We start from the raw sequence: 12,278 nt of genomic DNA, 5'->3' as shown, positions 1-12,278 counted from the left end.
AACTTTTTTATTCGGTGAATGAAGCTTTGGAGAGGCGTCCTCATTCCAGGATGCCTTGAGCTCGGGCCGCGTCCTGGGCCCTCGCAATCAACCGTTGCTGATCCTCGAGGTCGGAGCTGGCCAAGGCTCTCTCCCAAAGCTCGTTAGTGGGGTAAGGGTCCGGAGGATTTAATGGAGCCGCTCTGCAACCCCCTACTATGTGCCTGAGGGACCCGGGCTCTGCGCAGAAGCGGCATTGCGGAGAGAATTTTGTAGGGTCTATGAGGTGATTTCTGGTTGGGTGGGGGAATGTATTAACCTGTAGATCTTGGATCGGGTGGTCGCCCATCTGCTTAATCGACTCGGCCATTTACTTAATCCTTCCACGAAGCTTCCATTCATTTGGTGTTGTGCACAGGAAAATGAGAGGTGGACAAGGGGGAGTTCTGGCTTGCTGTTCTGGTCAGCTGGCATGATTCATCTGGTCAGCTGGCATGATTCATAGCTTTGATCACACTTCATGGAGTTGGTAAAACATGTTTTCAACTTTGTCCGTTTGTTGTTACCAGTGTTATAAATGAAACTGATCGATTTATTGATGGAACAAAAGGCTGATGTTTGTTTGTACCAGGAAAAGTGTAATTGCTCTTTACATATTGAAATGCTTCTCACCTCACCTTGTGTGACTGCCACGATAGCCCAGTGGCTGTCACGTTGCACTATTGAGCTCAAGGTTGCAGGTTCAGCACCGGCTGCGGTGGCTGCATTTCAGTGGGGCCATAATGCAAAAAACCTGTGTTTCGGTTTTCGATGCACATTAAAGAACCCCAGGTGGTAAACTTAAACCTGGAGTCCCCCACTATGAGCCTCATAATGAGATCTTGGTTCTGGCACATAAAAACCCAAAAGATAATTTATTTAATTTTACCTTGGGTTTTCCTATACTGAAGTATCTCATAGATGGAGCTGCATCACATATTGCTTTGCCTAAAGTTGTGCTTTAATGGGGAGGTATTCTGTAAGAGTCCACCTAGTGGACATGTCCATTTCGTGTGCTGCTTAAGTGCTGATTGGCTGTGGCACCTCACTGCTGCGGACGCGCAGACCAGCCCAGCCAATCAGAACTTCAACGGCAGACGAGATGGACATGCCCACTAGGTGGACTCTTACAGAATACCTCCCCAGGAATAGCACTGAAGAACGATTGCCATACGTATTTACCCAAATCTGACGGGCCGTTGAATCTAACATTCAGACAGTCTGTATGGGTTCAAAGTCAGAAGAGTGGGCTCCCAATTTTGATAAGAAAAAAGTAACATGCCTCTGACTTTGAAATCAGAAAAAAAAATGAAACCTGCTGATCTTTCACAGAGTGTTAATTTATTCACGCATAATGTTTGTCATCATCACTGTTTGGAAGGTCTTCATTGCTACGAACCACAACATGTCATCCCCCATGCAGTTGTTTATTGCCTTTGATATTTCGCATTTCTTGACCCATTCCACAACCTACTAAGTATTCCATGCCTTCACTAATCACTTCGTCAGTTTGTCCTGCCACACATGAAAGACTTTGATATGGTAAGAATGTGTGATGTGGCTCTGTTGCCATTAGCCTGGCATATAAAATACCTTTCCTTTTGAATGAGCTTTCGCAATGGAAGCAGCATGTCAATGTAAACACTTGTTCTGCGGCTGTCTTGTGGTGACATAGGAAATGGCACTTGCTCCAATGTTTCGCTGTTGCCAACATCGCAGATGCGTCATTTATTTTGCATCCGACTGTTCAATGCACAGGCTATTTCTGGACCAATTCTCTTGGAGTGCGAGTTAAGATAGGGTAAACAGGTTAATAAATGTGCCCTAGATGAGTCATCTCATGTTATGCACTGTCAGCATTACTATTTCTTTCCCAATTGTAGAAACTGCAGAGGGAGTGTTATTGTGAAATTTGATGGAACTTCTGGCACAACTTTTCTATAGCAAATTGGGAAGTGGAAACATTAGCTAACTGGGTTCCGCGTGGACCAACTTACACAGTGTATATTGAGAGCTTTTTAAAGCACGGAGTGTTTATTCAGACTCAGGTAAAGAATTACAGATCATACCTTTTCTTCAGAAACGCAAGAAAGGCCGGGCAGAGTCTGACGATTCTGACGACGAAGAGTCAGATGAAGATGATGATCTCGAGGGGCTCGAAGATGATGAAGAATACCAGGAGGCCCTCAAAGGGCTGCCCATTGGCAAAGGCGGATCGGAGATTCAAGAGGAAGACATTGAATTTTCTGATGATGGTAAGCTGATTATATTCAAGTTAGGCATAAACTTATTAGAGGAATTATTGCTTGCTGATAAAATAAATAAAGATGTGAAAAGATGTCAAGCTCATGTCAGACTTGCATAAAGCACACAAACATTGTGCACCAAAAAGTGCTGACGAGACTTGCCAATGTCTGCAGTCAAGAGCCAGCTTTAGCTTGGGGCTAACTCCTGCCTCACTCCCCCCTTTTTTTTTATTATTAGGAGACTTTTGTTGACGAAACAAGAGGCCTAATGTGTCTATACGTCACTTTAGTCTGTCAGTTGGAGCAGCTATGTTTACATATAACTTGCTGGGCTGTTGATGACATTTTCACATTATTGAAGCAGTCATGTTAAGTTCGCAAACTTGTGCAACACGAAACACGTGTTATGTATGGTATATTGCTGCCTGCAAATTGCCAGAAGAGCATTTGTCAAAGACAATATCAAAGCTTTGTTAATAGCAGCAGATGACGTTGACTCGTGAGGGCTCCTGTTTGTATTGTTTGCATTGCACGGTATGGTCACTGTTGAAGGGAAACCTTAACCAGTAATAAAGCGCAAGTATAATTAGAAGAATGTTTTGCTTTAATATTGGAAAGACGTGACTGATACAGTTAATTGGATGCACATTTATATACAAAAGTATTTGTCTGTAAGCCTTGCACAATATCTCGAATTGTTGGCCGATTACAAGCTGCGCGTTCCCTTTAACAGTGGGATATGCTCTGTCATATGAATCCATTGAAATATGAATCTATGGAATGCACAGTCTAGCAAAAAGCAAAAGCGGCAAAAGTGTATGACTAACTGTGATGTGCCACAGTGGTCTTTGTAACACCTCAGAGCTAGTCATACATCTTTGTGCCATTTGCTTCTATCTTGATTACGCAAAATCCACACACTCCATTGTTCGTGTTTCAATCATTGATTTCAGGTAATGAAGTGGAGTGTGCAAAACTGAAAGAAACTGTCAAGGCAGCAGTCAATGATGTGGCATGTGGCCTTTTTTTTCGTACAGATGACGAGTTCAACACAGGGGGAAAAAGGCCTCTCAAAGAGTTACCTAACAAGGGCAAGGTCAAGAGTAAAGGGTGAGTACATGTGCTGCTCCAGAGTCCTTTTGACTAGGACAGTTTGTTGTTACAACATAGTAGGTGGACCACGGAAGAGTGGCCATGGGCATCTAGAATCAAGGGACCAGGGAGTAACTAGATGCAGCTTAGCAAAACTTGATAGTTTGTATAGTACATGGTGAAATTCAGAGATGAGAGAGAGTACGAAATGGAGCTGCTTATTTTATACACACTTGTACGCCCCAGAAATGTCCCCTGGTTCCTCTAGCTGGGCAAATTCCAATACTATTCTTGAAGATCCTTTGTGGTCGACGATCCTGCCAAGCACTAGAGAACTGAAGCTCTTGTGCCACACAGAACAGTGATCGCCTGAGGGAAGCAACAGTGCATCCACTTATATCCTTAACAGATTTCCATCAACATGCAGCCACTGAGTCTTGGTGATCAACGGGGTATAGTTGATCCGGAGTGCAGGAGAGGCAGGTGCCTTGGGTGGAACTGCAAAGTTCAATTTCAACGGTCTTGCCTTCTTGAAACATCTGGGCAACAGAAACACTTCCTATAGCTTGAATGGCGCGTCATCTTGGGCGAGTCATACCAATATGCAACCAAACAAAGCACTGTATTAATTGCAGTCATTACATTCTATCAGTACTTGCATATGGCACAGATATTTGAAGGTTTACAAAAAGCACGAGTAGTTATGGACTATGCAACATGCAATGAAAGGAACAATGCTAGGCATAACGTTAAATGACAGGAAAGCAGTGGTGTGAATTAGCAAATGGCAGTAGCAAATATTCAAGTTGACATTAATAGGAAGGTATGGGAGTTTGGCAGGCCTTGTAAAGCATAACACGTAGTCTCTTAAAAGTACAGAGTCAGTGCCAACTGGAAGGGAACGCAGTCAAAGAAGGCAGAGAACTAGATGGTCTGAAGAAATTATAAAGTTTGTGGGCATAGGATGGACAATGCTTATGAAACACAGGGATAATTGGAGATCGCTGAGATCAGCCTTCTTCCTGCAGCAGTCATAAAAAGGCTAATGATGATTTTTCATAAAATATTTTTCAATATGACAAGGGGAATAGTAGAGAGTTTTAGCATGTCCGGTATACTGGCAGACACAAGTGGACTGGGTGTTTTACAGGATGAGTGGAGGCACAAATGTGAATGGCCTTCACAGTGTCATACACCTGGTGGCTCGGAGCTCAACCAGACAAAGACAGCTAGTGTTGTTGTAACCAAGTGTATTTTACTTCTCTACTTGTGTAAGCTTCGTGCAGTGGTGTAATCGTGTTGCTGCTGGAAATTTACACCAGCAGTAAGGTAAAATACACTTGGTTACTGCAGGATCAGCTGTGCTTGTCTGGTTGAGCTCTGTGCCTCCGCTCATCCAATAAAATGGCCAGCCCACTCGCGTCTAGAGAATACCAGACATGCTAAAACTTTCTAATGAAACTTAGCAAAGCACTGGTTTGGTCTGATTGGTCGTTATGCTGCCTTTTCTTTAGAAATATAGTCACTAGAAGCTCATGGTGTGTTTCTTCTTGAAGCAACTTGCAGCCTTTCTTCTGTCATCTGTGCTGTTTAGTATGCTATGCACAAACCAGGTAGCCTGATTTCATGCTCTCACACACTGGAAGCTTGAATGGTGCAGATTTGCAACTTTGTTGTGCTGCATTCCTGAAATTCTCAGTGACAGGATACTTTGGAAAGTTCAGGATTAGAGATTGCTTCTTTACCTAGACCTGAGCAGTAGCACATCCAACAGCAGCTAGGAAGCACTCTCGATCTGCAGCTGTGCATATAGTGGCTTCATTTTTTTGGCAAAGGCTGTATAATGTGAAAGTGTTGCATTTAAATTATTCGTAAGAGATGACATAGAAAAGAAAAGTAGACCGAGATGGTACAATACAGACAATTGATAAATATAATGTACTTACGTGGAAAATGTCTTCATGTTTGTGTGTGTTCATATTTGTTCAGGGTGCAATTCTCGTCATGTCGTGATTGATTAGTGCTCGCAGCAACGAGGGTCTTGCGACTTCCTTCGCAGTGTGGCCCATTTGTCCATGCTGCACGACCCGCGTCTTCATACAAGTGGACAGGTTTTCCACTGCGGCGTGCACGTCCCGATAATTTTTTTGCCATTGAGCTGGCCGGCAACAGATCGTCTGTCCATCGTGATGTAGCTGCAAGTTTGATGCCGTAGTACGGGCCGCGGCAGAACCAGTCTTCATCCTCGACAGTTTCCGTACCTTGTTTCTGACGCGGCGCATGGATTGTGCTGAGTCTAAACGAAACTACTGCTCGCCGTATGCGCTGCGGACAAAACCGCGGTCGTTGTCGACACGATCGTAAATGGCTACTGCGCAGTTCTAAGGCACATGGCCATGGAGTTCACTTAATTGTCTCTAGAGGCAAAAGCTCCCCATAGCGGCCATCCGTTGAAATCGGTAATTGCTAGGGTGCCGCCATGTTCTTTGCTGGGCAGACCCGCAGGCACGCACTACGAGATGCGATTGAGATGAGACGCGCAATCAATGCGAGCCTGAGCCTCCCTTGGTGTGGTGGCACCATCTACTTCAGGTGCATTCAAACGCACCTTTTCACGCAACGTGAATTTTACATTGAAATTTTGTTAATAGTTATCAGATCATTCTCAAATAACAGAATGAGCTTTGCGCATTGTCAATACGTACATGCTACGTGTAAATAATTATTTTTGCATTATATTTCGATTATTTTTAGTGTTATAAAAACGAAAGGTAGCAACATGGCGGCGCCATTGCGATTGCCACCTTCCTTTATTTTGTCCAGCTTTTCCTCTAAAGTCAGCACAGTAAACCTATGCGTGCGGCCAACGCGCGCGCTGAGTTAGAACGAAACTTCAGTTCGCCGCAATCCCTGCACGTGAAACCGCGGTCATTATTGACATGATCAGGAATGCCATACACTTCTGAAGGCACGCAGCCAACTGCGCGCACTGAATTAAAACGAAACTGCCGGTCACCGCAACCGCGGTTGTTATTGATGCGATCGCAAATGGCAGCCATGAAGGCATGTGACCAACGTCCACACTGAGTCAAAACGAAACTGCTGTTTGCCGCAATCGCAAACCGCGATCGCTATCGACATGATCAGGGATGACGACTATGTAGTTCTGAAGGCACGTGCATTGAACCCGGTATTGTGTGTGGCATTAGACGTATAAAAGTACAAATAGACACGACACGTTCCGAGTTTCCGTCATTCCCGTATTGTTTCCACTGGTGACTATCACGATCCGGACTCCGCCGCTTTGTTTCAGTTGGCTGAGAATACGGCTTTTGCTCTTCTACATCACACATTCGTGGTGGTCCGCGCTAGGTGCGCTTCGTCGTTTGTCCCAATTAACCAGTGCACGGCCAGATAAGTCCCAATAAATGAGAGTTTATATAATTAAATAATGCATATGCTTACCGAGAACAACGGGTGAGTCCGTATTATCCAATTTTGCTAATTAACGAGGGTTGATATGACGAGGTTTTATTGTAGTTGCAGTTGTTTTCATTCATTCTATTATGGAGTGTGACTAGAAGCCTACTGAAAATTGCGAGCAATTTCATTTGATAGAGGTTCAAGGCTGTTATTTAAGGCAAACAGCAAGATTAGCAGCCGTATATATTGCAAATATTTCTAAATTCAAAGTGAGAATATTACCGTAACACTCGCGCTTTTTTGTGGACAGTTTGTGCGAAATTGAGGAGTGCAGTAATCATGCATGGAAACTTTCTGAGAGATTGTTCTAGGTGCTAAATAGAAAAATGAAGTGGCTGTAAATCAGGTTCTCATTCCACTCTGTAAGCTCAAACAAAGAACTACTCCTACCCGCGGTGGTTGCTCAGTGGCTATGGTGTTAGGCTGCTGAGCACAAGGTCGCGGGATCGAATCCCGGCCACGGTGGCCGCATTTTGATGGGGGCGAAATGCGAAAACACCTGTGCACTTAGATTTAGGTGCTCGTTAAAGAACCCCAGGTGGTCGAAATTTCCGGAGCTCCACTACAGCGTGCCTTATAACTAGAAAGTGGTTTTGGCACGTAAAACCCCATAATTTTTTTTCATGAACTACTCCTAAACCACCCTTGCATTTGTAATGGGAGCACAGGTTCCACACAGGCAGCAACTGCAAAGGCCCTTTATTTGCTAAACTGATTGCCAAAAGTAATCAGGTTACAATGTCAGGTTATGTAACGAAATTGTACATTTTTTGCACTCTCTGTATGTTTGTGTTGCTGGACTTGGGAGAATGTTGAGTATGCTGTGCACTGCTGTGGTGGAAACTGTTTGGAAAAGGAAATGGCAGAAACCATCGCTGCTCTGCGCAATCATCATCACCAGCCAGAATAAGTTGACGGCAGTTGGTGCAGCATTTTTCACGGGCTTTAAGGTTGCTTGAGGAAAAACAAATATTCTATGTTTTTGATGTCCTATGTGGTGGTTGCAAGCATTGTGCAAGTACATACGGTACATGCAACTGAAGGCTTATTCGGGCAAATGAGGACACATAAAGACATGATATTTCACATGCATTTAGCCTCTAAATTCTGTGTTTGTATGCACAGAAACATACATAGAAAAATTATGTGGAGATGGAAACAGTGCAACAATTTTACGGATAAATAAAAGAAACTTTAGAAGTCGTTCAGGCAACGTTCACGATAATTTTGATATTTTTCATAGTTTTTCATTTGATTCTGTTAACATGACGCACACTGCATTCCATGTGAATTTGCATCTTTTGTAAAGTCAGAAATATCAATCTGTTTGAGATTTGATGGCATCATTTCAGAGGCATGTTTTTTCATGTGTGTCTCAATTTTGTCATTGCAAATCAATATTAGGTGCATGTGACAGAAAACAATGATGGCTATCTTTCGTGTTTCATTTTGCATTTCAGTTTCGACTTGTCCAAGCTTGTTGCTTCTGCAGAAGAGGTAAGCTGCATACATCTCAAGTTTACTTCAATGTCATGAGAATTTTATGGAGGCCAAACTGGCATGCGAGCAGTTACTGATTGAAGAGAATGCCAGTTGCACGTGACAACATGAGAGCATGGTGTGGCATTGCTGCATAGACAGTTGTGAGACAGCTTTTAGACTAATGTCTGAGCATGACTCGTACACATATTGTGGATGTTGGCCAGCATAGAAATGAAAAGGTGTGTTTTGGTTTATCTTGAGCTGATAGCAGAGGTATCACTTCTTTTTATTGCCACGTCACTGTTGCCCTGTGAAAACAACATTGCACTGTGACAACAAGTTGCTGGCAGTAAAATGCTCTGGCAACATTATGTGCTAGTATTGCCCGATTGTTTGAACTACGTCCGGTAATGTTTTGCTTGTTAGCGGCATATTTTATTAGTCCAGTCTGTTGGGTTTGGAAACACCTCAAGCTATAGAAGTTTTGTATGCTAACTTTTGCTTGATTTTGCTGTGATGCAAGTGGAAAATAAGCAATCTTTTTTTTCCCTATACCTTAAGTTTTCACATCTGCTGGAAGAAAATGCCGGTGGCGTGGACACAACGACATCGCAAGCTGTGTCGAACAAGGACAAAGCAAGTAAGTTTGCAGAGTGGAGCTTTTGGTTTGAGCGAGTTACTGAGACATACTATACTATATTGTCAAGCCGGGTTGTAATGAAGCCATATAGAGTGAATTGTGTTGTATAATGAACTTACGAAAATACATACAAAATGTATTCCTTTTAACAAACTCCACGTCTGATATATCAAGCTCTAGGCGCTTACAACTACCGCCAAAATGTGCCAGCCGCAAACGAAGAAAACAAAATGAAACAAGCCAGTCCTCTTGTGGAGGAGGGTGGGGTTGACCGCAACCACGTTGGGCAGATAAGGGTCACTTACATGCCAGTCACATGAGCACACAGCAAACCTACTTGGTCACCTGGTCTCGGTGCAGCTTGCCTCAAACGCACATGATAGCACATTATCTGTATGAAGGGAGGACTGTGTCTATCATGTGCCATGCTGACTGACCAACGTGGAGCCGCATGTGGGGACATGGCCACCAGCAATGTGCCTGGAATGGTGGCGAAGCAACGACGAGCTTCGTTGCGTGTCGAGAAGCTAGAACTTATTTGCAATGGGGAGAGTGCTTTCGAGTGTAACAGTGCTTCATCAACTGCTGTGACATTGACTCTAATGGGCTTGAGTTCGTCCAAACCATGTCTCGTATCGAGAACGCTGTCCTCGTTGATGCAAACCATGTCTCGTATCGTGAACGCTGTCCTTATTGATGCAGCTAAAACTAAAGTGCAAGCAAGCAGCCTTTTGTGCTGAGTAGCGAAATTTCTTGCAATAAACGTTTTTCTTGTTTTTTTCATGGATAGTAAATGGCAGTTATTGAGCATGTCTGAATTGTCAGCATTTGAATACTCAGTTGTCAACTGTATTTTATTGTTATTTGCTGTGGGGGAATTATCCCATCTACAGTAAACTTGTAACGAAAATTTGGTTAAAGTTTGTTAAAGGTTGGTGCGGCTGTATTGAAATCTTGGGTATATTGAAATAATTGCGGCGCATGTTCCGATTTGTTATATCTGAGTTCCACCGTGTACCATACATACCGTGCAGAAGCACTACACATAGTATATGCAAGATAAAACCCATGCCCCCTTCATAACTCGCATGAGAAAAAGAAATGCTTATAAGTTCCTAAATATGCAGGTATTACCTGAACGAATTAGGTGCATGCAACAACATTCTTGCCTTTACAAAAGCAAGCTGGCACAGTTATCTGTGCAACACAACACATGGAAGCAATCTTGTTTTTGTCTGGTCTTCTCACCATCGACCGTGTTCACACTTGCCGACTGTTGAACCACACTAGCCTTCTGGCTATGGGTCTAAACAATTATTGTGTATCTGCTTGGACACTGTATGCATAATAAATTTAAAAAATGTGTGTTGTAGCTTCAAAGCAGTACCGGCCTCTTGGCGGTGAAGCCTTACCTGACAGCAAAACACATGCTAAATGTACAAATCTGTTCTACTCTTTTAGCGATGGTTGGTAATGGACTTTCGCATGTGTTGCATGTCAGCTTCCCTCTTTGGCATGAGTAGTTTCAGTAAGATTACTGTTGAGGGTGGGATGGAAGGAAGGCAAAGGATGATTCTTAATTTCGTTAGTGGCGCATGGAGGTACTCCGTGTTAGTAGGAAGGGGGTGAGGGGGGAGGTACCAGGAGAATATACGTTGGGGGTCAGTACACTGCTCCACGTCGTCCCTCTTTGAAGACGCCGATGATTCATGAGAAGCTCCTGCTTTGCGAATTATCACTTAAATGTGTGTGCTCAATGAAGCATGAAAGAAGCTACAAAGCAACATATGCCTACATGTTGCATACTCTTGAACTGTGGTTTGTTCTGACACTTGGTGCCTGACCATTTCCCTCCACTATACCTCAGTATATACCTTACTGTGACCAGCATTTTGATGACAACGATGCTGACACTTAAATTTACTGCCACCTTAGCCCTTCTAGCGAGGAGGAAGAACACAGTGCAGTCTCATGTAGCTTTAGTAAAAAAAAAGAAAAGTTCAAATTCAAGGATGCTGGGTCTCGGCATCATTGTATTCGGGTCCCAACAACCTTATACATCTCAATACAGTCAAAGCTCATTAAGACGGACCTGCGTACTTTCGGATATAACGGACCATATATCAACATTAGTTTGCTCTACCTATTTTATTAATGCAACGAAGTTTGCTTTTAACGGACTGCGCTACAACAAACTATCGGCTGCAGTGGACGAAATTAGCGGCAATATTTGTCAAAATCTGGCGTTAGAATGGACTTTTGCCATGTCGATACGGGCTGGCATCTGACTTGCGAGGGTCGGCCGATGATCGCGGCTCAATATCATGCGTGCACGACAGAGGGAGGAAAGCGGGGCGGAAGCAAGCCGCCTTTCGCGCGCGAGGCACGGAGACGAGGCGAGGGAGAAAGGTTGCACTCCGGCGGCAGCGGTTAATCGTGCTGACGCTGTATATTGAAAGCGATTGCGATGTGGACAAATTGCGCCCAGTGCCGGTAGTTTCGTATGCACTGTCCTTTCGACGTTTAGTTTGCATTGAAGCGAGGGACAGCACGAAGGTCAATTGGCTCGCTGTTGCTGCCTCGTTTCCTCACTCCAACGTTTTGATAGCAACTTTCCGCGGTGATCGAGCGAGATGGGCTGATGTTTACCTGCGTGCGTATGAAACGGTGCTTGTGAATTTAGTTAGTAAGCTAATGTTCACAACTTTATATAGCCGATGAAACTGCTATCCTTACTTCTCTTAGCTGTCTATTAATTTGGTATCACAATCGATGCTTCTCTACTTGTCTGCATTTGCTTATCGAAGTTATCAAGGTTTCACTGTTGAAGTTAATATTTCTCTTTAGTATCCTTTCAAAACTTCGTGAAATAATAAATCGATGATTTCTTGTGGTTTGTATTCAACAGTTTGTACATCCAGTTTTGATATTGTGTCCGTTAACTTCTTCCCTCCACCAGGTGCAAAGCAGCTCAGATGGGAGAGAGACCGAGATGCTTGGGTCCGCGGAGAAGACTGGAGAAGCCGCAAGCGGAAGCCAGGCACTGGTTCTGTGCCGAGACGCGACAAAATGGCTGGAAAGCGACAGAAACGGCGCTGATGGTGTCTGTTGCATTATTTGTAATAAAAACTGCACAATACCTGTTTTCTTGTCAGTGTGTGTTGCACGCTAGCACTTTACAGTTCGTTTGTTGTGACCTAATTTAATTATCTTATATCTCCTTCTAAGTAACAGCGCTAAACTGACAAGAATGAAGGAAGCAATGGGACAGGCGCTGCACTCGCAACCAAGAGGTTTATTGAAAGCAAAGCAATTTT

At 43.7% G+C, this 12,278-nt stretch overlaps 1 protein-coding gene across 1 annotated transcript in view; it reads left to right on the top strand.

Annotated features, from left to right (window-relative positions):
• Noc1 (Nucleolar complex protein 1) overlaps positions 1–12,105 on the top strand; it is a 40,206-nt gene extending 28,101 nt beyond the window's left edge. Inside the window, exons 14-18 of the mRNA XM_050192130.2 lie at positions 2,099–2,273; positions 3,302–3,374; positions 8,300–8,336; positions 8,883–8,961; positions 11,921–12,105. Of these exons, the coding sequence (XP_050048087.1) occupies positions 2,099–2,273; positions 3,302–3,374; positions 8,300–8,336; positions 8,883–8,961; positions 11,921–12,060 (504 nt within the window). The 3' untranslated portion in view covers positions 12,061–12,105. The remainder of the gene's footprint in view (positions 1–2,098; positions 2,274–3,301; positions 3,375–8,299; positions 8,337–8,882; positions 8,962–11,920) is intronic.
• The last annotated feature ends 173 nt before the right edge of the window (positions 12,106–12,278 follow it).

This window comes from Dermacentor andersoni, chromosome 10 (assembly GCF_023375885.2).
Source record: "Dermacentor andersoni chromosome 10, qqDerAnde1_hic_scaffold, whole genome shotgun sequence".
Classification (NCBI taxonomy): Eukaryota; Metazoa; Arthropoda; class Arachnida; order Ixodida; family Ixodidae; genus Dermacentor; species Dermacentor andersoni.
Note: the sequence above shows the minus strand (reverse complement) of the source record. Positions and strands in the feature narration are given on the sequence as shown.